We start from the raw sequence: 26,202 nt of genomic DNA, 5'->3' as shown, positions 1-26,202 counted from the left end.
TGCTGAAGTATAAATAAAAATCCTCATACGCTGCATTGTTTTTCCCTTCGGAGTTTTTCAAGGGACATTTGTCCAAAAATAGTGGTGTTCATTATTTTTGTGTGTGCAATATTTTCTCATTTCGTGTGATTTAATTTATGTGAAGTCGCAGTAGTGTTTTATTCAGTGTTTTTAATATATAAACTGCAGAAGACAAGTAATCTTTTCAGATAGGTGAATAATGATCAGTAACTATAACAGCATTAAAAATTTCACACACCATTTTTTACAATGGCACGAGGATATCACAGAAACTTCCACAATGATGGCAGGACAACTTCCAATCAATATAAATGGAGAAAATGGCCCCGTCATTCAATAGTGAACCCTTAATTGTTGGTGCTTATATTTATGGATGCTTGTTGTCTTAATTACAACCTCTAGATACTGTCAAATTGCCTATATATGATTTGGCAAATGAATTCTATTTTTTCTTTAACTGTGACCTGTCTATGTTTTGTAGCAAAATATTTTAGTGATGCAGATTATTGATTTTCAGTAGCTTCAAATGGCAGCTACATTTTTTCCAAATGACAACCAGTTTATAAACCCTCTAAAGGGTTTCTCTACCACATAATTACTTGAACCTTTTGTGCAATTTCTCAATGGTGGTTCTGATAATGGATTATTGTGAAAATTTCACCACTGAAATTCTATTGCAGCAACTGGAATTAATTCTTCTAACTGTAAATTAATTTAGCAGTTATTGCTACAGCAACAACAAATTAATCACATTGCAATATTCACATATAAAAAATACTGCAGAAGATAAACTGGAAACTAAGAAAATACTGGGACACACACACACACAAAAATATAACATTGTTATTTTTGGACAAATGTCCCCGGAAAAACCCAACTTGGGAAAATCGTTGTAGCAGCTGAGGGTTTTTATTATTAAGCAGTAGTGAGAAATTCTTAGTACAATTTATGGATGCCCAACTGGCAATCCAATCAGCAAAATAATCTGGCCAAAATATTTGTGGAGCAAATACCTCAACACCATGTCTAGTCTAGCTCTGACAACTGGCAAAACTAGCAAGTTGTACAGCCTTTGTATGAGCCTTTACGTAGGGCTTGTGCAAGCTCTAACTTGCTAAGCCCCGAAACTGCTAAAAAAAGGACATCTTGGTTTACTCTACCTCTGGAAGGAATTCGCTTGGCCTCCTAGAGAATTTATGGACCAACTGCAACTAAATCACCCTTCCTTTTAGCAAAATCAATCTCCCTCTGAAGCTACCTGGGTTGGCTTTGCAGCTTCGCTAGGAAATATGACCCTTCTACTGCTGACTCTCTGGAGCTAGAAGACTTCCTCCGAACTCATTGTCTTTGCCACTCTCTATCTCAGCTTCCCCTCTCTGGCTCGAACTCTTCTAGCGGAATGTTGCTGCTCTCTAGAAAATCAAACTACCTAAGGAAATTGATCTCAAGTGTGCTCCTCCATCTACCCATCGACGTCTTCTTATAACCTCACTGTGAGACTCCAACGGCCAAGATTAAAACTTTATTAAAGTTTGAGATTATTTCCTAGTTGATCCGTGTGAGTTTCTAGAGAAATCTCACCTTCCTTAATTAATTGTGTTAATTAATCATTTTCCCTAAGTTAGACTTGGGAAAAATTTAATTACTGATTAATTAAGTTAATTAAGGCATTTCTAGGTGGATTTTCCTGAAACCTTTTATGGGTTATGGTGTCCTAGTGTTTCTTAGCCTCTTTGACAACTGTCGAGACTAGAACACCATTTAATGCTACAAAAACTAACACTCCCACTTAGTGAGGAAGGTGTTCTAATGTTGAACTGCCTGCCACTGCCCACCAACTACTGCACAACTCTGATGTTGTATCTGTGTTGCAGTTGACACTGTTATACTACTGCCAACTCTGCATCTGCACTGCAACTCCCTCTCAACTATTGGTGTTGCTACTACAACTACTGCAACTGAGAAGCATCTGAAATATTGATTCAATTATGTCTCTCTGGTGCATCTGTCTCATGTGCATCTGACTGCTACCAACCTCTACACTGTCCATTGAGGAATTTACATTGTTGTTGACTCTGCACTGAGCCTTCTACTCTATTGTCAACACTGCTCTACGCTCCTCAACATCTAACTGCATCAACTAACACTGATCCATCCTGATACTGAATATTTTGGGCCCCTGTAGCAAGGTAACGATCCATGAGGAAGACATCTCAATGGACCTTGCCCAAATCTGCGTAACTCTGGGACTATAGCTCCATATCGCCCCACCTCACTCCTGGAGGTATAGTTGCAAACATAGCAAACTCTTCCTCCAATCTGGAGGACAATTTGTCTATCTCAGCGGATGCTGTCGCCTGGTCATGCTTCTCATTTTTCCTTTGAGGACATTGAGTACTGTAGTGGCCAAACTCGCCACACCTGAAGCACTTGACCTTAGATAGGTCCTTTTTCTTCTTCTCCCCCTGTCCCTAACTAGGACCCTTTGATGCAAGGGCCACATTCTCTTCCTCCTTCTCACCTTTCAAACCCTTACTATTGCTTCCGCTGATGGAGGTCTTCACAAGTGCTCGCCTCATCTCCTCCTGCTGCAAGTCTGACCACATCCTATCCCACCTAGGTAGAGTATCTCGTCCCAAGATGCCTTGGACGAAGATCTCCCAGTCCTCTGAGACACTGTTCAGTGCCAAACATACAAGCTTTGTGTCTTAAGGCGCCTCCCCAACTGCTGCAAGCTGATCCCGGATTTCCTGAATTATGTGAGAAATGGATCAATGCCTTCTCCCTTGTACATCTTGATGTTTCTCAGCTTCTCTTTCAAGAAAATCTTCTGCTACTAGTAAGGACTCTAAAATAGTTGAGCGAAAGCATCCCACATTTCCTTGGAAATTCCCTTGCCAGATATATGTGAAACTATATGGTCCCAGACTCCATTCAGGATCATCCACTTCGCCTTAGCCATTTCTTTCTTGTATTCTTTCAATCGATCTGCATTGGTCAGTACTGTCACAACATTCTCTGCAAAGGTCTTCAGACCGTGTTCATCCAATAGGAAGGGCATCCAGGCCTTCCTTAAGACATAGTTGGAGGCTCCCTCCAACCTATCCTGCTCTCTAAACCCAACTGTGGCCATCTCTGAAATTGGAATGGAAATATTCCTCTTTCTCCTGCTCGATTGTTGATTCTGCTATTCGCACTCCCTTTTGGAGTGAGAAAATTTGCTTACAGCTACTATTGTCTGCAACTAGAAATTTGGATTTCTAAACTAGAAACCCTCTTAGAGAAATTCCCTCTATGTGTGCACTTTTTTCTTCCACCTGACGTTGATTCTGCTCTATTAAAATTATTGCAAAACCATTTTGCACCCAAACAAGGAATCTGCTCAGCGAAAATATTGATTTTTTCTATCGATATTGCTTCTAGGCTTTACTACTACCTGTTGGAACTGCTACTGGGCTCTGCAAATTTTTCCTACCACCGCACTGGAAAAATCGAACCCTCTACCCAACAATTCAAACTACCTGGCCAGCCTCTGTATAAATCTAGAAGTTGAACTGCCAAACTCCCTCTGAATCTGGATGATTGCTTCCTTCCACTTCTGAACTTCCTGTCTGATCAAATTTGCTCTAAAACCATGTGAAAATCTCACTACTGAAATTTCATTGCATCAACTGGAATTAATTCTTCTAATTGTAAATTAATTTAGTAGTTTATTGCTACGGCAACAATGAATTAATCACACTGCAATCTTCACAAAAAAATATTGCGGAAGATAAACTGGAAGCTGAGAAAATACAAGCACGCACACGCAAAAATTTAATATTGTTATTTTGGGACAAATGTCCCCAGAAAAACCCAACTTGCGAAAACCAATGCAGCAGCTGCGGGCTTTTATTATTAAGCAATAGTGAGAAATTTCGAGTACAATCTATGGATGCCCAACTAGAAATCCAATCAGCAAAATAATTTGCCCAAAATATCTATGAAGCAAATAACTCAACACCCCGCCTGATCCAACTCTGACAAATAGCAAAACTAGCTAGTCATACAGCCTCTACGTGAGCCTCTATGTAGTGCTTGTGCAGGCTCTAACTTGCTAAGCCCCGAAATTGCTGGAAAAATGACATCCTGACCGACTCTGCCTCTGGAAGGAATTCACTTGGCCTCCTAGAGAATTTCCAGACCGAATGCAACTGAATCACCCTTCCCTTCAACAAAATCATCTCCCTCTGAAGCTATCTGTGTTGGCTGTGCGCAGCTTCTTTGGGAAATATGGCCCTTCTGCTATTGACTCCCTGGAACTGGAAGACTTCCTCCAGACTCACTGTCTTTGCCCCTCTCTGTCTCTGCTTCCCCTCTCTGGTTCGAACTCTTCTGGCAAAATGTTGCTACTCTCTAGAATGTTGCTTCCCCTCTCTGGCCCTTTTTGGTTATGGAGTCCTAGTGTTTCTTAACCTCTCTAACAACTGTCGAGAGTCGAGACTAGAACATCATCCAATGCTACAAAAACTAACATATACCTTCTCCTAACCAGCATGAAAACATGGCATCAAAGGTTGTGCACTGGTCTCAATGGTTGACTGTCTATAATATATATTTGCAACCCTAACACAAATTCCTACAGTTATTTGCCCTGATGACAATCTTACAACCTTTCTTTATAGGCTTCGAAATGTTTAGATCCATGAAATTTTTCTCTTCTTCTATTTTGAGTTGTAACACCTGCCATGTTATATTTGAACCAACAATTCCTGGTATTCTCTTGTTTTGGACAATTCACAATGGTAATGGAAACTGAATCAATGTTGTGTTGAAATTTGGTACCGAAGGACAGGTGGTTCCCTTAGGCTTTGATCTTTGGCCTAGGGAAAAGTGTCCAAAAGAATTTAATTTTTCTCCTAAAGTGACTTTATAATTTTTTATAAAGTCAAATCTAATTTAAAAGTGACTTTAAGTGATAAAGTTACTAAAGTCTAGTTTTAAAGTGACTTTTATAAAGTCAATGAAAAATTAGAAAGGAAAAGTGACTTTGGAAATAAATGACAAGTGGGTCTTTATTAAAGTGGAGTGAATTAAAAAAATAGAAAGTGAGATTTAAATGAGCATTTAATCTCAGCCCTAAATCTCAATCTATTTCAGCCATTGGATTTAGGGATCACCCAAAAGTCACTTAGGGTTGGATTAAGGGAGGAAAATGAGGAAAAGATCATTCATTCTTTCATGCGCAGATTGAGAGAGAGAGAGCAAGAGAGCAAGGGAGATTTCTGGACAGGGAGGAGAAGGAGACAACAGCTTGGCACACATACCAAAGGAGCAGTTAGCAAATCCGTACAGTTGAATGAACAAATAGTAAAAGGCAGATTTTTGCACAGAAATCGAGGCAGCTAATTTTCTGCACAAAAATCGAGGTCTGTACAGTCCGTCCGTACCGTCCATACAGCTTGTCCGTACAGTATGTACAGCCGTCCATACCGTCCATACAGCCATCCGTACCGTCCGTACAGTAGCCGTACAGCATTGTGTTGCTGTTTGGAAATTTCCAATGGGCTATGAGGCTCAGAAATCGAGATAAGTTGTAAATTTGCTTGCTAATTTTTGCTTATTTTTGCTGAATATTTCTCACTGTAAAAGGCATTTTCCAGAAATAAAGAAAAGCTCTCAAACTGATTTTCCCCAAGAGTTGTAGGGGGTTTTTCCAGGGTCACATTGACCAAAAATTACTGTGTTTAAATGTTTTAAATGGCTGTTTGTACCTGCTGATTTTTATTTCTGCATTTTCCAGCATTCTGTAAAATTTCCAGAATTTTTGTTTTCAGCCAAAAAAAAAATTATTTTCAGTTGTTGAATGTATGGTTATGGGAAAGGGCATTTAACTACATGGGAGACATAAGGTGAAACTGAAAAGCGGGGTGGGAAACAGAAATTTTTACATGTTGTAGCAGAAATAATCTTTACCTAAACACATAAAATGGCCTACAGTCCAAATGTGGTCAAAGGCCTGGATCCAGACAAACTCCAAAAATTGGTTATTGGCCAAAAACCAAATCAGACAATATCTAAATTGAAGTGCAGCCAATGGCTGGGATCAGAAGTGGCTCTAATACCAAATGGAATGAACCAAACTGGTTCAAATAATGAATATTTAATATAAATGGAATAACATAAAACAATCCATACAAATTAAAGTATTGTATTGAATAAAATGTGAGAAATGATGATTATGATGTTACAATGAGGGCCACTATAGAAAATACAGAAGCAGGTGCATTTTCATTAAAAGTCATGTCCATTCATTGGGATGTCTCTTCATTAATTATTAATTATTATTATTATTGTTATTATAATATATGTGTGTGTGTGTTGAAGTACATATCAAATACCAAAACAAAGCCTGAAGAATTGTTGAAGTACAAGAAACATCACAAAATAATATCCGATGTAGAACTACAAAAGAATAGGACAGGGAAAAGATTAAAAAGTATATTGAAAAGCCCCCCTCAACATCTACATAATCAACTTTTCAAAAATACATGTTATTTACAGTGCCCTCTTCTCCATGAATATCCAAGGCCCTTATTTACGTCCCTTCAATTAAATACAATTATTTTGTAGATAAACATCTTTTCAAGGGATGTAATGTCACATACCCAGAACCACCTTTGTGGAAAGGAACCGCCCCAGTTCTTCTCCGAATATGATGGTGCATCCTCAAATTCATACCTCTGATCATCCCACTCTATCCATCCTGACAAAAGCAAGCTAGTGATGGACTTTAAATTAACATACATAAAATCTTATAGCATCGACCAATAAAAAGCATTTTCAGAAAATAGTCTGCCATGTGAACAGTGACACTGTATCAGAACCCTTTTGCACTAATAATGTATTGCATAAAATAGGTTTCTGTTAAATATGAGATAATGCTATAAGTGCCTTGGGAACAAAAAATAAAAGAAATGAAGTTTAATTGTAATAGACAAAATCTGATTTGAAGGAGTCCAAAAGATAAGTTAAGATGGCCACGCTATTGATGTCTTCATGCAACCAAGGACAGACAAGGGAACTGAAAATCAGATCAGCACATAAGATACAACAAATGGGAGTGTTTGCTGCATCTCACAACAGAAATTCACTTAAGCCAAGTAGAATCATAAACAATATAGGAAAAGATAAGAGAGAAGCTGACTAACTATATTATTACAACAAAAGAGGGAAAAAACGGGCCCTCTACCATTGAGGATAATAAGTAACAGACTTTAGAATAGAGAGCATGTAAAAAGCATGCATGTATATACTGCACAAAAATGATATTAGAAAAAACCAGACATATGCTTCCTTGAACTTAATTTCCAGATGGATTCGTTCATATCTAAACATCCATTTTTATCTTCAACTGGATAAATTCCACTAAACTTATCAGATGGGCATAAGTGAGCAAGGGCCTGAAGGCGATGATGATGTAAATATTCCTGGAAGAGACAAATAAGAACCAAATGATTCTGTTCAAGTTTCATATGGTGGTGACTAAACTTGGAATACTAGTAAATTTTGCATTTTTATAAAGAATATTACCTAATTTAAGAGTATACCACTGTACTCTAGACTTTTTATCAAGAGTCAGGTGAAATCTTCCTACAATAATCACCTCTTGGTCTTCAACAGATCATGGTTCCTAACAAGGTAGGTTCAAAGCAATGAACCCAAACATAAATGGCACTGAATAACAATAGTTGTTGTTATACCTGTGGAAAGACCACCTGCCATGCATATTTGCCAATGGGGTTCGAAAACAGGAAACGCTGCTAACCAACCTGCCGTTGCCTTTTGTTTAGAACTAACATCACCCCATCCATATACAGGCCTGGTACTGTATTCCCAACGTGCAGTCTTCACTGTCTGCACATAACTAGACCTGTCAGAATTCAAAAAGTTAATCATCTTCACTAGAGAAAATATTACAACAGAGGCTATATGAACACTAAAGCTGCAAAGGCCAAAGACATAGCGAAGTGCATAACTCAAATGTGAGATTATCTAGGGGTTGAAGAGAAATAGGAAATATTATATCAATTTTAATTTGCATCCTTTCTGAAAGAGCTTAGGGTGCATCCATTATGACATGAGCTGATCTTGATATGTGCACAGTTAACCAGTGCTGCAAATACTCACACACAAGGTGTTAGAAATACTGGGGGATATTTCTTTACAATTAACAATGTTTAGCTTTTAAAACATTTGATGCACATAAATCATGAAACACAGATCTTTATATAGAAACACTTACACATTTTTTCTTTGCAAATATTTTATAAACTTCCTCGTATAGAGTAAGCACCAACTTGCAATTTTTGTAGGCACTGTTAACCACACTTTGTCAACAATCCGAGAAAGCAAACTACAAAGAAGTAGTGGAGAAAATTTTTCAAAGATCAAGGTCATCAGTTGCCATCATTCATCATTGTAAACCCAATTTCTACATTTTTTATTGTAAATTATGCTAGTATGATCATTTAATTATGTAACAACACCTAGGTAAGCCTCTGATTTTGGCAATTCATTTCATCCTAGGAAGTTTTTCAACCTCTCCAAATTATGTGTGTTTGTAAACACGCCTAATCAACAGAATTTTTCTTCCAACTTAAGCCCCAAACCTAGGGTGGAATTCATTGACAAGGTCTTAGGTGAGTCCTAGTGTTTATCGAGTCTATTGTAAAAATGTGTTTAGGAATAATTTTAGTGCATGGTCCCTCGTAATCAGATTACCATGGCTAAATTATTTTATTATAAACACATTTGGTATCATACTAGATCATATTGTGTCGCAAAATTGGGTAATGTCTCGAGGGTCTGGTCTAAATATGTATTTTCCCTTCTATGGGTTGAATTAATTGTAATATTTTGATGTAAAAACATTTTAGTGCATGGTCCCTTGCAATTAGAAACCATGGCTAAAATATTTGAGGGTCAAAAAATAATTAAATCCCCTCTAGAGTCAATTAATTAATTTTTTTGACAAAATTAAATAAAAATCCTAAGCCAGAGAATTAATTAATTTTGAGTCAAAAATAATTATAGAGAAATCAATTTCTCTTCAAGTGGAAAATAATCAAAAATTTGTAGATCAAAAGAAATCAAATTTTCAAGGTCATCCACCAAGAGAAAAATGGATATGTTAAGAAAATTTGAGCCTTTGAACCTTCATGGTTAAGTCAAAGTCAATTTTTTGAGGAAATTAATCCAAAATATTAATTTTTGGATTAATAAAAAATGGTTTTTAAGAGAAATTCGAGTTGTTCCTCAAAATTAAAAATTCGACGGTGCAAATTAAAAGATGATGAAGTTATTTTCAATGGTTGAAATTATTTGACTAGGATCAAACCACCTAGCCGTTATTTTCCACTTGGAGGGGTTTCTCTGGAGATTAAAAGATGATCAAGTTATTTTCAACAATCGAGATTATTTTGACGAGGATCAAGCCAACTAGCCATTATTTTCCACTTGGAGGGGTTTCTCTAAATAAAGAAACTAAACTAGATTCTATTTTCTAGGATGATCTTTGGTTGACGTAATTTTGTAACGCTAGTACTGAGTTGCTGCTCTGCTAGGAACATCTTTTATCATAATAGAAAGACATTGGGGTTCAATTCATGGTTGTTAATTTTAGGTATGTTCTATGCTGAGAGCAAATTTACTTCAATTTTCCATATTAGCTCAATATCAATTCCAGATTAGCAATCACATTTAGCATGATAGTAAAATGCAGATAGAACACAAACATAAATTGCAGAAAACAAGCCAAGACAAGACAACACAAGATGTGGCGCTAGCCAGGGACAAACCCCAATGTGGGGAAACCCTTGATCAATTCTTCTTATCTTCTTCAATAGTTCAGCAAAGAGAGAGATAGTACATATACATTAAAACTCAACACTTTAACTTGACAGGATAAAAGCAAAGATATTCACCATGAAAATAACATAATGAGGTAGTTGATCTAATCTCAGGTGAAGGCATACTGCTTCAGCTGATCCTCCAAGGTGACTCCATCACCATGTTGCACCCATCACTGTGCTGGACATCCACACGTTGCCCTCCAACAGTCCAAAGATGTCCAATCCACTCACTACAATATGTGCTCCTAAGAAAGGCTCTTAACTCTCCAAGTCAACCTTTCTAATTGGCTCCCACAGGCTGCAATATCAAACTGATCCAAACTGGTCAACTCATTGACCCAATAGACCTCAAATGTTGCTCCAACCCTATTTGTATACTGTTGTTTGTGACTGTCTGGTTAGGGCACACTGTTGTAGCCTTAGACTCCTCCAACAGACCCCAAACAGCCCTTTGAAAGACTGTGGCACACTTTAAGAGAGCCCCTCCCTTGCTACGCTGCTACCTTAGGGCATATGCCAACCCTTGACTGCCCTATGCAAGCCCAGCTGTGGTGCTATGGCTTGCGGCCTAGCACAACAGCAACTTGTAGCTTTCAGTCCCTTAAAACATGCCCAAAGAAGTGTCAAAATCAACAGTGTTTAGCCCTCAAGAACTCGGCCTAACAGCTAGCACCCTCGGCCTCCATGACATCAACTCGGACCCTTGTTTTGACCCTAAAACAACCCTTATCTCCTCACTGTTTCTTCCTTCTGTGTTGCGGCTAGGAGACTGCGTTTAGGGTTAGGGCAGTGGCCAGATCTCTGGTTTAGGACTCTTCCTTATTGTGGCTAGGATCTCTTCCTTTAGGACAGCATTAGGAAGCCTTTTAAGACAACGAATAAGGTCTCTCCTATACCTGCAATTAGATCTCTCCTTGCTACATTATTGTAGCTTCATTAAAGCCTCCTCCACGACAACGTAAAGTTAGGGCTTCTTCTTATTAGGGCTGTGTAGTCTCTTACGATCTCTCCTCCCACCAAAACCCAAAGACAAGTGGAGAGGAAGAGCTCACAAGAAGAGTATGTGTGCAAATGACTAGCAAGCCACCTTTTTTTATACGAAAACGTTGAGCACAAGTGGGGGCAATTTGGTTACTGGCTGACCTTGACAAATTATCCCATAACACAAATAAATTCATATCTCCATGAATACGTGTCGGAATCGGATGATCTTTAGATCAATCCTACACCTCTCGACGAAAGAAACCCAACAAAAATATCAGTTTCCATAAAGAAGTAGACCCACATGGGGTTTGGCCCTAGTTGCCAATTTTAACAATGGTGTTCTTCTATATGTTGATCTGTGGCACGTGTTAGCATTGTGTCTATCTTATATTGTGTTGAATAGATTTTAACTGTTATTTCATTTGTCGGTCATAAGAACAATCTATTGGTACGAGTTATCTTAGGTGATCTGGTTCACTATATGAATTAACAGTTTATCTTGAAAATTTAAAGATATTTACAGCTACACTGGCCCTTGGGCTCCAAATTCAAAGACTATGGGGAAGAGCCGACCTTGTTTGGGCACTAAGCTTTTATTCTGGTGAATTATTTTGTAGAAGGGTTTCGGCCAATCTATCTTTCGAAATTATTCATCCATGCAATTTATTTTAAAAAATCTCTCAAAAAAATTATTTGATCTTGGGCTAAAAAGGTTTAATTTGCTAATGGGAGCTAATAATTTTATTTTGTAAATATTTGTAAATTATTTTCTAACCCTTGTTTAATGTGTAGCACTTGGCGTTTTGGGGTTTTGAATTTTTTGTATATATTTGGGGTTTTGAGAAATTCTTTCATTCATTTTGCAACTGAACCTTCAAGCTCTCAAAGAAAATCGTTGGGGTTTTGAGGCAGATCTAGGCCAAGGAAGGCAAGATCTAGCCTCCAATCTTCATCCAAGTTCAACGTCCAACATGAAAAAGAAGACGTTGGCCCTCAAGAAAGCAAATTTTGGAATTTTGTGGATATTCTTGTGTTTACAAGGGTTCCAGAAATTTTTTATGGCCTCGAAGACCTAGCATCACTTTCTCCAGCCTAGTCGTGGCCTTTTTCCCCTATGCATCAGCCTTTTTTTCCCTTGTTTGGGTGAGTCACAAGCCATTTTGGCCTTGTTCCCTAAGGTTGTAGGCCCCTAGGGATTTTCTCCCTTGCCGTCAGCCCTCTTAAGGCTCTCGACTGCCCTTTTTAGGGCCTTTCTCCTTGGGCTGCATGCCTAAGGACCACTCCTTGCCCCTGTTGCAACCCTTAGAGAGCTTAACAGTTAGTTTTAGTCCATTTTTGGGCTTATCATGGCCCTAGAGGGGCCTCTAACCCTCTCGGTTGTTGAAGAAAAGTGTAACTAGATTCAATATTTGTAAATGTAATTTTGATCTTTGTACTTATCAAGAAAAAGAAATATTATTTTTGTAAATTATTCGAATGAGTTTCTTACTCATTCCATAGGTCTAGGAAAGTCAAAGAATCAAAGTCATGTTAAAGAGCTCTTCTTGAGCATGAATATGGGTCAACCTAGTGTCAAGTAGCCCTCCAAGACAAGCACCATCCTCCAAAGAAGAAGATTGCCAGCAAAACAATGAAGAGATTAGTTAAGTCGGCCTCAAAGTATATACAAATGACATCTCAGCTCAATAAAAGAGACACATCAATTCACATTGACATGTCAGCTTATTATGGAGGCATAACACCTATAAATAGGTGGCTAGAGTCACCACAGAAACATAGAATTTCAGATAAGTATCTCTGCAACTTCGGAGGTACAGGAACTCGAATTTCGGATGGGTACAGGACTATCTATCTTCGCATAAGGCTTAGACTTCGGATGGCATCACTGTAGCTTCAGATAAGTGCCACAAAAATAGTAACATTCTTGGCATAAGTATGATGATAAGGGTTTCGGTGCAATAGGGGAACACTCTGTCTCATCATTCTAGACAGTATCATCTTAGCATAGCAGTGATGACAAGAATCTCAGAGATCCCACATCAGTCTACACAGTCTTGGCATAATTTGGAAAAGAAGGTCCTATAGTAACACTCTCTGCAGTCATGATCATAAGCATAGATATGATCTCAATGGAGACTCTGTCACAAGCCCTCGACTTACTCTTATAATCTTTTGTTGGGCATCCAAAGGCCGAGATCTAATCCCAATCAATGGCTTAGATCACTTTGACTCCATCAATAGAAGTCTCTAGAGCAAAACCGAATTACCTTAGTTAACTTTAATTTACCACATTTCCTCAGTTAGACTTAGGAAATATTTTAATTATGTCAAATTAATTTAATTAAGGTGTTTCCCAAGCTTATCTCATGAAACATTTTCTAGGTTTTGGAGATCTTGTGTTCCTTAGCCTCTTAGCATCATCTAAGACTAGAACACTTGTTTGTTGCTACTCCAAAAACTAACACTTGTATCCCCTTTTGGATGATATATCCAATCAAAATTGTAAGGTGAAGGCTTGGAGTTGCCCATAGATTCTAGGGGTTGAGGCTTTTCCTTCCTTCTTGGAGGATAAATCCATGTCCAATCATTTGGGCATACCCTTGTTCCTGCTTCAGTTTCCCTTGTACCTTGTTTTTTTGTCTTGCGTTCACCATCAATGTCACCTTATATCTTCTTCCTACAACTACCCCAAAAATCGTTCCATTTCCTTATGTCTAGGAGCTTTCCACTGCGTGCTCTTATCGTCAACTTCAAGAGATTCATCTCCTTTATTTACCAAAGTGTATAGCCATGTACACTAACCTACGTGTGACTCTCAAACACGTGTTTTATGGTTGGATACTTATGAAGATCAGTGATAGGACTAGACCAAAATTCCTTCCAATCCTTCTTGACTACTTTGGGAGAAGTCACCACTCTGGTGTGAAATAATGTTGGTCACCAATAATTAGATTTCATCGTAATCCCTTAAGATGGCAGGACACACAGCTCTGATACCATTGTTGTATCCTAGGGAAATGTTTTCCCTAGGGTTTCTTCAGCAACTAGAGTTTCTATCAAAAATGGAGGAAGTAGCCACTAAAAGAGGTTGATTTTTAAGCAGATACCTCACAACCAAGTGTTCAATCCCTCCACTAAGGAACGTTGTCAACCCTAGTTGAAATGGATGTCATAACCCTAGCTATAGACTTTTCTTAAGAGGCAAAAATTTAGGTTTGGGGAAGAAAATTGTGATTTAATGTGAGCTTTTGGTGCAATCAACAATGTGACCAAGGCCAGTGCCTTGACCTTGGGTGATGCAGTCTATGGGATTCCTAATTTAGGAGAAAATACTAAACCCCAGTAAGGACTAGGGAAATATAAAACCCCAGGTTTCAAACCCTAACAATCATTTTGTGAGGTAGCAAAGTCAATGAGGAGAGCTAGTTGAAAGATTCACTCATGGTATTGTCATACAAATTCTATAAGTGGGTAATGCATACAATACCATCACTGAGATTCCATAAAATAAATTTCAACAAGAACTAGCACCTAGAAACCCTAGATAATTAACCATTCCATGTAATAGCCACAAAATACAAAGATTTATCAAATACAAGGAAAACTAACAGGATAAATAATGCATGAATCAATCCTTTATTGCTCTAAAATTACATCTCCAATGCCAAAGAATAGCTCCATAAGCAAAAATCTTCAATAGATCACATCTCCACAAGAGACAAGGTGAATTTCTGCTAGGCCAAAATCTTTTAGAGGAACGAAATAGATCACAACTGATGATGAAAATAGAATGTGAGTAACCTCTATTTATATGAGGTTGATCTCACCTATTTTAGACTACTGAAGCCCCTAAAAACAAGTTTGACATTAAGTGACCTTGGGTTACAAGCCAACCCATTAGCTAAGTTCAGAAAAACAAAAACAAAAAACCAGATTAGCCCACATGTGTGAGCTGCAGCCTCTCAAATTTTTTATGTCATGCCTCCTTAAGGCTCTAAATGCCACATCAAAGTGTGTTGAGGCGTCAGAATGAGTGTAGCTTCCTCGATAATCCAAAATTTGAGGGATGACCCCAAACCCTTCTTCGGGGTCCCAGGGACAATTGGGACACCATCAAGTGCTCTCCGTGGGTCACCAACTGTCAAACAAAGCCTCCTCCTCTCTAGCACTAGCGCTTCCTCTAGTGCAACAAGCCCTCCCTAGTCTCTCAATGGGAGACCATCCTCATTTGGGATCTGAATCAGCTCCTACCCATCAGGATGAGTCAAGGCCAACCTTAGGGCATATTGGGCCCAATGGTATCATCTGAGGAATCCTCAAACCAAGTAAAAGTTGATCAATGTCATGGGTCTTGGAGGTACTCTGGGACATGTGTCATATGCTAATGATGTCAAGAGGCTCCGGTCTCTCAACACTACATCTTCTTAGTCCATATACTTCTCTGAAAGGCTTAGGTACTGTCAAGTGGGTGCCCTCGAGGCCTAGGCCACTGAACCACGTGACAAAAACATGGATTCTAGTAAAAGTAGCCAATCATCAAAGACTAAGATCAATAATGCATTTATGTGAACCAAACTTGAATGTTAAGGGCAATTTAATACTTCAAACAAAGATCACCTTCTACATAAGGACCAAGCCTTTACAAAGGTGTTTTCTCCCTTGGTATTGGTGGCTAATGGCCAACCTTATTAGGTGCTTCCAACCCTTAAGGGGAATTGAGTCTGCAACCCCAAAAGAGTGCATCATCAAAGGGAGAAAGGATACATCCATAGCTAACAAGGAGGAGCCATAGAATGGCTTAAAGGCCTATCAGGAAAAGATGAGGCAGGAGGCCTCTAGTAGCAGGGAAATTTCCAAGAAGAGTATTGTTCATACCACACGTTTTGCTTCACTGATGGATGATGAAGTGTATGATGCATGGTGGAGAGCAATCATGGAATAGGATTGTGTTCCAGTATGGGAAGAGGAGAGACTTTCGGGGAATGGAAGTACCTCCCTTGTTAAGAGGGAGTATTTAAATTGGGTAGCTCAGGAGTTACTCCCATAAGCTTGGTGCAAGGGTTGTGATGAGAAAACCCACAAAAGGATGAGTTTGTGGGCAAAGTACCCAAGGTTTGGGGTTTTGACCCAAAGGAGTGGGCTTAGAACCCAAGGAAACTAGTTTAATATTCTAATTTGATCTTGAATGGTGTAGTGGGGTTCTTGAAGGGAAAACAGGGCTCATAAGTCACCTAATGGAAAGGTATATAAAGGCAGCCAAAGGAGAGGCTAAATCACAAGTGGAGAAGGGCATTAATCTTGTGGAGACAAGAGGCTAAAGTGACCTACTCGCAGCCAAGCAGGACGAGTCACATCCAAGAGAGGAAGGTTGAGTTAAGGATTTATGTCTTAAGAGACCGAGTGGACTGTTGTCTTGCAGGGTCAAGGTCTATTTCTGGAAGGTATATGTTGGTTTAAGGCTTGGTTAAGGCTACCTACAAGAATAAAGGTTTGTTTTGTGTTTTGGAAGGCAGCCGAGTTGAGTTTAGGGTGTTGATTTTTGGTAGCATCGGATGTGCTCTAAGTCTTAAAATTTGTAGGGAGGCTAAGACACATGCATTCTCCAATACCCATAAATCGTTTTGGGAAATTCCACACAGAGACAGTTTTATTAAAATAATTAATTATTTTTAATGGGACCCAAAGTCTAAACTTAGGAAATTAAAATAATTAATCGATATTAATCTAAACTGTGGGTGTAACTTTTAGAAGAAGACAAGGATTGAGTCCAAATGATCTGAGCCATTGATTAGAATCTAATCTGGGCAGTTGGTTCTCAACTGGAGGATTATAAGGACATCGATGGGCACTTGGATAACACATACACACAGTTCAGAACATCGAATTTCTGAAGCAGAGCAGCTGCTGGTGAGCTTTTGCAGTGAGGGGCAACCTGGGCAGGGATAGTATCCGAAGGGAAAATCTTTCCCAGTTGGAGAATACTCAGCAGAGAAGGTAGAGGGAGATCCAGCAATGGCAGTCCAGAGCCAAAGGGGTTGACGTAGAGCCACGCAAGGCCACACAGAGGCAGTGCAAGAGCCAAAGGAAGTCCAAAAATTCGCTGAAGGAACCAATTGTAGAAGCTGGGAGCCGGGGTGTGAGATCAGGAGGCAGAAATCGAAGTTCCTGTGCAACAAATCAATCAGCTGGAGGAGTGACATTGTCCCCAGAGGTTTGACGCTGGGTTGACGCAGAAGCAACGCAGAGGAAGCCAAGGGCAGTGATTTAGGGGCTGGATCAGCCAGGATTTCTAGTGATAGTGTGAGGTAATCTCACAGATCTCTCTGCCAGTGATATTCTCTGTACCTAGATTGTCGGGAAGGCATCCAGAAGTTGTATTCAGAAATTACTACTGCATAATAATAAAAACCCTTAGAGTTGGTGCACCAGTTTTCCGGCATTGGGTTTTTCCGGGGATATTTGTCCAAAAATAATTGTGTAGATGTGTGTTGTATCTCTTTCTTGTTCTGTTTCTTGTTTCGGCATATTATTTTCAAATAGTGAAGGTTGCAGTGTATTTACTTCGATATTTACAGTAGAACATCGTAAATAACTTGAATGGATTAACAAGTAGGAGAAGAAACATCAGTTTGCTGCAGTAGGGATTCCAGGTTTATGAATTTTCACATAGGGTTGGTCATACGCTGCCTTAGCCCAAGGAGTAAGGTTGTAGGGCAAAAAAGTAGGTCGACAGTGTGAAAAATTCTAAATAGAAATCCAACTTCAGTGATTAATATTATTTCATCTGCTTATAATCTCATAAATAAGTTATTCATAGTGTTCATACGGCAAATACTGAAATATATTCTATTGCAGCCTTCACAATTAAAATATTGCAGAAAGTAAATGCAAAGAAAAATATTGGCACAAATATAATCACAATGACAGTTATTTTTGGACAATCGTCTCCAGAAAAACCCAATGGGGGCAAACCAGTGCAACAGATGAGGGTTTCTTTATTATTCTTTAGCAAAATCTCATGTACAAGTTACAACCAGCAAAATAGAAGTGAGAAAATATATAGACGCTTCCAGATAAATCTTTGATCCAGGTGGAGAACTCCACTTCCCTCTTAATCCTTCTACATCACTCTGCATCAATTTCCCCATGCTAGCCCAGCGTCTAGCTCCCCACGCAGTCCTTGCGTCAACCTGCCTCTGTATTGCCTCTTTCTGCTTTAACCTACTTCTTCGTTGTCTCTCCCTGCTCTGCGTCTTGTGGTCTTGCAATCTCGAATGACACTGATGCCCTCTCTTCCTTTCTCACCTACAACTCTCCCTCTAATTCAATTTTCTCTTGCCGAACTTCGACCAATGAGAAAATCAATCTTACTCGGGTAACTGAGTATCTGCCTCTGGTGTGTTCTCCAAGTGCCCATCAAGCCCCCTCTTATAATCTTCTCGTTGATCAATCAACGGCCCAAATTAGATCCTAATCTATGGCTAAGATCATTTTGACTTGATCTCCGCCTTCTTCTAGAAGTTTCACCCACGGTTTAGATTAATACCCATTAATTATTTTAATTTCCTATACTTAGACTTAGGGTCCCATTAAAAATAATTAATTATTTTAATAAAACTGTATCCGGGTAGAATTTTCCAAAACGATTTCTGGGTATCAGAGAATGCATGTGTCCTAGCCACCCTGCACATTTTGAGGCTAAGAGCACATCCGATGCTACCAGAAATTAACACTCCCCCTTAGTGAGGAATGTGCTCTAGCAATGCAAATTGTTGAAGCATCACCCTAATTCTAAGACATCTCCCTCTGTGCTATTGATGTCTGACATCCTGTCCACCAACCATTGCGTAAATGTTGCATCTGTACCACTGCTGGCCCTGCCACTTGTCAACACTGCATCTGTACTGCAACTCCCACTGCCACTGTAACTGAGAATCACATGTTCTACTACTGAAATGGATTTTATACCATACCCATCTGCTCTTTGAACTGAATGAACTTAGCTCTTCCTAGAGCCTTTGTGAGTATGTTTGCTACCTGATCTCATGTGGGGACATACTATAGTTGTACTGCCCCACATTGAACACAGTCACTGATAAAGTGACATCTGATATCAATGTGTTTCGATCGATCATGAAATACTGGATTCTCAGAGAGTTTGATACAACTTTGATTATCACAGTAAACCCTGGTCGCTTCCATCCTTTTTTTGAACAAGCTCACAAGCAGTGTTCTAAGCCATATAGCTTTGCACGTAGTTGTGCTGGCAGCCATATATTCGGCTTCTGCTAAGCTCAGAGCTATCGTTTTTTGCTTCTTGCTGCACCAATAATCATCCCTGATCCAACACTAAAGCAGTACCCCGAGGTACTTTTTCGGTCTACTGAACTACCTGCCCAATCTGCATCTGTGAATCCATTCAATCTAACGTCCTCCCATCGGGAATATTTCAACCCATATCCGACTATGTCACACACATACCTAACAATGTGTCTAATTGTCGCCCAATGCACACTTTTTGGTTCCACCATGCACTGACTAAGAGTGTTGACAGCAAAGCAAATGTCTGGCCTAGTGTTGACCAGATACATGAGCGACTCAATGAGTTGTCTGTATAAGGTGAAGTCCACTTCCTTGTCTCCTGATGCATCTATTTTATTCCAGTTGATGATCATGGGAGTAGCCATGGTTTGACAATCTTGCATTCTGAATCTCTTCAGAATCTTTATAACATATCTTCCTTGCCCAAGGAAGATCTCCCCATTCTTCTGCCAAACTTCCAACCCTAGAAAATAGTGCATCAACCCCATGTCCTTCATGTCAAATTCAGCATCAAGATTCTTCTTGCAATCCTGTATGAGCTTGGATCACCCTGTTAGGAACAAGTCATCTACATAAAATACCAGAATAAGTGGCTCATTCTCTACCATCAAATAGTAGAGATTGGGATCAGCATCACTTTTGACAAATCCCAACTACTGCAAGTAACTATCAATCTGACCATACCATGCTCTGGGTGCCTGCTTAAGCCCATACAGGGCTTTCCTTAATCTGCAAACATGAGTTCTCTTCTGATGAGTTTCGAAACCTTCGGGTTCTTCTATATACACCTCTTCTTCTATCACCTCATTCAAGAATGTTGTCTTGACATCCATCTGGTGAATCTCCCATCCCATTTGAGCTGCTAGGGATATAACGAATCTGATAGAGGTGTATTGAGCAACTGGGGCGAAGGTCTCTTCATAGTCTATTCCTTCTTTCTGAGCGTACCCCTTTGCCACGAACCTAGCCTTGTACCTCTCTATACTGCCATCTGCAACATACTTCTGGTCTAGGTACTACTTCCCAGACATCATTCGTCATGATAGAGTTGTACTCTTCTACCATGGCATCCACCCATACTTGGTGTTGAACAACTTCCTGAAAGCTAGAGGGTTCTTCAACCTGAGCTACCAATGCCTGGTATCTGTCAGGTTGTCTACGTTGCCTTTTCTCGGTTCTAGGAGCTCCAACAAACTCCTCTACGTCCCTCAGTGTCTGTCGTACTTCCCTGCTGGTTCTACCACTGGTGGTGGGAGGCTCAATCAACTCCTCCTCCTAATCCTGTTGTTCCATCTGCTGAGAACTATCTGCATTTCCTTCTTCTGAGGAGATACTGGTACTGGTCACTGTACTCGATCCAAGTGTCTGTCCTCCTGCCTGTCCTCCTCACTGCCCATGTTGCTCCTAGACTAGTGGAACATCTCTTGACTAATCTTTTGCAGGCATCTCATGAGACTTCCTGAAAGCTCAATCCTCCATGAACTTTGCATCTCGTCTCACTACAACCTTCCTACTGCTAGGAATGTAGATTTTGTATGCCTTTGACGTCTCGTTGTATCGTATGAGATACCCATTTTCTGCAGTCTGATCTAGTTTACTGCGCTTCTCATCTGGAATGTGATAATAAGCCACGCATTTGAATATCCTAAGATGATTGACTTCCAACTTCTTCCCCATGAAGACCCTTCGGGCGTTTTCTTCCCCAATGCTCTATAAGGAGTTATATTTTAGATATACATTGTTGTGTTGCAAGCTTCTGCCCGTAAATACTTAGGTAGATCTTGATCATACAACATAGCTTTGGTTACCCCAACAATAGTTCTATTTTTCCGTTTTGCTACTCCATTCTGCTCTGGATTATATGGAGTTGTCCACTGCCTTTTGATGCCCTCTTTTGCGCAGAAATCTTTGAAGTCTCTGTCTGTATATTCTCCACCATTATCTAAACGCAATACCTTTATCTTTTTCCCTGTCATATTTTCAACGAGAGCTTCAAACTCTCTAAATCGATCAAAGACCTCATGCTTGGCCTTTAAGAAATAGATGCAGGTTTCTCTAGAGTGATCATCAATAAAAGTAACGAAGTATTCGCCACCACTAAGAGCTCTTGTGGACATTGGACAACAGATATCTGAGTGTATCAATCCCAATACACATTCTACTCTATTGTTACTTCTGGAAAAAGTTGCTTTGGCGTACTTCCCTAGTACGCATCCTCAGCATAAGTCATCATGCTCACTACTATGAGTTGGTACTCCTGTAACAGTTTCTCTGAGCATCCTCAGTGCTCCATGGCGTAAGTGTCCCATTCGCCTATGCCATAATTCATTTCATTCCTTTTCACCATTATAGTTACTGCCATTGGTGACTCAAGCTGCAACCTATACAATTTGTTGCTTTCAATCCCAATTTGTCTTTTCTCCTTCCAGCTTGGATGCTTCACGTATACTTTCTTTCCTACGAAGTATACATCGTATCCCTTGTCCTATAACTGGGACACTGAAATCAAGTTCATTCCTAATCCAGGCACATGTAGAACATTGGAGGCTCAGATGCTCGTCCCTGCTTTCGTCTGAAATGCTACGGCGCCTCTCCCTACTAGAGTACATTTCATTCTGTTTCTCATAGTAATCTGGAAGTCCATTTGTTCTTCTTGATAGCTCGAGAAATGTTCTCGTACTCCAGTCATATGAATTGAAGCCCTGCTATCGATGTACCAAACATCTGCTGACGTTGAATTTGCTAGGCATGCAAATTGCTCTTCTAATCTGGTAGGCAACTCTGAGACACTTGAGTATCCATGTTGTGTTGATTTCTGACACTATATTGTCCCAGCAACTGCTGCAGATAAACAAAACAAAAAACAAAAAAACCTACGTACCACCTAAGAAAACCCCTCGCTGAATCTTCTGTTGCGTTGTTCCTTCTGTCGCTAACAGATTTCGATCAGGAAAACTTACCTCTTTGTTGACTCACTCAGAGAAAGTTTTCCCACGAAAATCTAATCTTCCTGACTTGAACTACGCAAATCGCTTGGAGATTCAAATCCCTGCCCCTGCAGAAATTTCGAATTTCATTCAACGCTGGCTCTTCCAACTCCTTTCTTTTGTTTTACCTCAACTCCGATACCATGTGAAAATTTCTAAATAGAACTCCAACTGCAGTGATTAATATTATTTCTTCTACTTATTATCTCAGAAATAAGTTATTCACAGTGTTCTTATAGCAAATACCGAAATATATTCTACTGCAGCCTTCACAATTAAAATATTGCAGAAAGTAAATGCAAAGAAAAATATTGGCACAAATACAATCACAATGACAGTTATTTTTGGACAATTGTCCCCGAAAAACCCAATGTGGGAAAACCAATGTAGCAGATGAGAGTTTCTTTATTATTCTGCAGCAAAATCTCATGTACAAGTTACAAACAGCGAAACATAAGTGAGAAAATTTACAGATGCTTCCGGATAAATCTCTAATCCAGGTGAAGTAGTCCTCTTCCCTCTGAATCCTTCTGCGTCCCTTTGCGTCAATTTCCCCATGTTGGCCCAGCATCTAGCTGCCCACGCAGTCCCAGCGTCAACCTGCCTCTACACTGCCTCTTTCTGCGTCAACCTGCTTCTTTGTTGTCTCTCCCTGCTCTGCGTCTTGCTGTCTTGCACTGTCGAATGATGTTGATGCCCTCTCTTCCTCTCTCACCTGCAACTCTCCTTCTCATTCGATTTTCTCTTGCCGAACTTCGACCAGTGAGAAAATAAATCTTCCTTGGGTAACTGAGTATCTGCCTCTGGTGTGTTCTCCAAGTGCCCATCAAGCCTCTTCTTATAATCTTCTCGTTGGTCAATCAACGGCCCAGATTAGATCCTAATCAATGGCTAGGATAATATTTACTTGATCTCCGCCTTCTTCTAGAAGTTTCACCCACAGTTTAGATTAATACCCATTAATTATTTTAATTTCCTAAGTTCAAACTTAGGGTCCCATTAAAAATAATTAATTATTTAATAAAATTGTCCCGAAGTATAATTTCCAAAAATGATTTCTGGGTATTGGAGAATGCATGTGTCCTAGCCTCCCTGCAAATTTTGAGGCTAAGAGCACATTCGATGCTACCAGAAATCAACAGACAGCCTCAAAAATTATGGATAGGCAAGTCGAGGGTTACTTGAGGAGGGTTGGGTGCCTTAAGCATTGTATAAAGGCTAGTAGAGTTTGATTGTAGGATGAGGTAGCAGCTGCATAATGAAAACAGAGCAGGTTGAGTAGGACAGCAAGGAAAGGGGCTACATAGCAAGGGTTGAACAGAGGATGGTTTAGGGGATGAGATGCTAAGGAGGCCTTCCAAAGGACTGGTAAGGCTAACAACAAGAACAACAAGTGGAACAGAGGTCTAAAGAAGCAGACCTTGTGGACAAAAGAGGACTGAAAGAGTTGGCTAGAAAGGACAGCAACAGCGAGTACAATTGCAGAACTTTTGGTTTTATGGGCAATTGAGAGCCTAAAGGATAAGGTCTCATCCCTGGTTGTATCAGTCAAAGGATAGACTTGTATTTTGTATTATATTTGGCATTTGTACAAGAATTGTAATGTTAAGAAATATAGAGCATCTAGATTAGGGTGATTTCTCTTACTTCGATAACTACTTGTAATGTTCTTTTACTTCAATTTGATGCACTTGTAGTTAGCTTCTTTTTTACTTGATTATTATTGTGTTCTTATCATCAAACAACTACCAAAACACAAAGATCAATGAAACAAGAGGACACAAGATATAGGCTGCTAGCCAGGGCCAAAACCTCTCCTCTTGAGAGGAAAACCCACAAAAAACTCTTCTATTCTTATATAAATCTTCAAATGATGAATTCTAAGACGTATGACCCTTGACAAATACTCCTCCAAGACCAAGTTAACCTCTTCTTTGATCATCCTGTCCTTCACAAAGTCAACCCAAGTCAAACTAGCTTCAACTCTTCATATTTCGGCCTCACTTCAGATTTTCAGTTTCTGCTTCAAGTCTGCCATTTTTTGCCTTCCTCTAATCTCTGCAATTTCACACATGTGAGTGGTTTGGGGCAGAATTATACACTTTTTCTCCTTCGCTTAGCTTGATCTTCCTTCCTTGGTAACTTAGCTTGCAAACTTGATCTTCTTGTCCTCAAATTTTTGCTTCTTGTGGTTGCTGCAATTCAATCTTTGCTACAATAGAAAAATGCCCTAATTCTTTTAACACGCGTGAGAGGAAGTATGCCAAAATAGTATCCAAACACTTTTCTTTCTTGTCCTTTATCTCTCTTCTTCTTCACTCACCTTTTAAGTCTCTTTCTTGTCCTTATTGAGCTTCTTGGATGATCTTTCAAATGAGGTCGAGCTTCTATATATACAGGCTTCTTGTGAGGTCAAGTTTCCCTTCATGAGGCCGACTTGTCTTCTGTAGGCCGACTTTCCTTCTTGCAGGTCGACTTGGTCCTGGAGGACATTTGACACTTTTTGACTTACATAAATTCTCTTTACATGATACAAAGGGCCCAATAGGATCTTTTACATATGACAATGACTCTTTGACTCCTAGACTTTATGACAAAGCCCTAGAGACACTCAATGGGTGCTTGACCTATAAATAAAATGACCTTGAGCATGAAACCCATGCTACCAAAGGTTTTTTGGAGCGCTAGGGTTTGGAGGCTCCAGCCCGCCATTTGCCTGAACAATGAACACCATCACTAAATTTGCTAAGCCGCCGCCGCCGCTGAGAGAGTCTGAGTTGAGACAGCGTCACCTTGTTGTTGCTCCATCCGCTGTTCGTTTTACCCACGACAACAATGTTTGACCACGAATTCTAGCCGCAGACCAGCATCCTCAGACCTCTTTTGCCGTTGACCCTCTATGCCTGACGCTGAGCAGCTAAGGCCCTTTGAACCTACTCACATGTGCCATCGACCTCCACCTCCAGTGAACAGATAGCCGAGTTGTGCAAGAGCAGAAGAAAAATTTTCGCCTCTGGTCTATAGGGTATATTCACTATGTGGGGGTGAGGTGGCTGAACCTAGCCACCTCTGCCCCCGGTTTCACCTCTGCTTCACTGGACGGGTCCAGATGGGCTTCTCGCTGCTTATGCAGACGGGTTTTGTTGGTCTCGCTGCTGATGCAGACGGGTTTTGTTGGTCTCGCGCTGGCCTAACCTTCGTTGTTTTGGAGCGTTGAGGGAACATGGGTGTGGAGGTCCATCTCTGCGCTTTGTTTCGTGTCGCTACAACACAGCTGGGTGTGATGGGGTTTTTGAAGACTCTTGTGGATTTGGGGCAGCAGTTTTTACATCTGGTTTGTCTGTTTCAGGAGGAGAGTTTTGAGGGGGCGGGGGAGGAGTGGCTACCCTTGCTGCTATCTTCCTCATTTCATGCCTCTCTTTCTTGTCCAGGCCGCCAAGTTTAAAGCTTCATGTCTCAGTTTCTCTCCTCAGGAGTTTTTTTTTTTTTTGCTTGTGGTGCTTCGATGTTGGGTTTGAGCTGTGCGGCTGGTCTGCTGCCTCTCTCTTGGTGCTGCTCCACTGCTCTCTTTTGTTGTTTTTTGTAATGGGTATGGGTTCCCTCTACAAGTCTGCTTCTACAGGTTCGCTAGGATTTACATACCCATTTTATGTGCTTTTTGCCCTATCCAAGGACTTTCCCTGGAATACTTCTTTTGGAGTATTGTTATGTAAGTGGCTCTGCCCACATTTCTGCATATGCTTTTAGCATCTACAACATGTAATCTTCTGATCAATGAAAATTACGATATTTCTCCCAGGGAAAAAGAAACCCATGCTACCAAAATAAAAATTAAAATTTAATTTTTCTCTTTATATCAAATACATAAAATCAAGATTACATAAGTCATTATGAAGACTGAACCTAGTTACATATTTCAACACTCCCTCTTAACTAGGGAGGTGTTGTCGCACAGAATGTCTGGGCACCACGACAACGTCTCAGATCAGGGGTTA

General features: G+C 39.9%; 1 protein-coding gene across 2 annotated transcripts in view; it reads right to left on the bottom strand.

Annotated features, from left to right (window-relative positions):
- The window catches only part of VTE1 (tocopherol cyclase, chloroplast / vitamin E deficient 1 (VTE1) / sucrose export defective 1 (SXD1)), a 327,369-nt gene that overhangs the window by 164,620 nt on the left and 136,547 nt on the right, over positions 1 to 26,202 (bottom strand). The window contains exons 4-5 of one of the 2 annotated variants that reach the window (XM_089405876.1): positions 7,764 to 7,917; positions 6,669 to 6,766 (exon numbers count right to left, since the gene is read on the bottom strand). In XM_089405876.1, coding sequence (XP_089262002.1) covers positions 6,669 to 6,766; positions 7,764 to 7,917 — 252 coding nt within the window. Of the gene's footprint in view, positions 1 to 6,668; positions 6,767 to 7,763; positions 7,934 to 26,202 lie in introns of both variants that reach the window. The other variant, XM_089405875.1, reaches the window with a different exon arrangement.

Source organism: Pinus tabuliformis, chromosome 2_2, assembly GCF_031772625.1.
Source record: "Pinus tabuliformis cultivar Carrire ecotype Pingquan chromosome 2_2, CPIR1, whole genome shotgun sequence".
Classification (NCBI taxonomy): domain Eukaryota; kingdom Viridiplantae; phylum Streptophyta; class Pinopsida; order Pinales; family Pinaceae; genus Pinus; species Pinus tabuliformis.
Note: the sequence above shows the minus strand (reverse complement) of the source record. Positions and strands in the feature narration are given on the sequence as shown.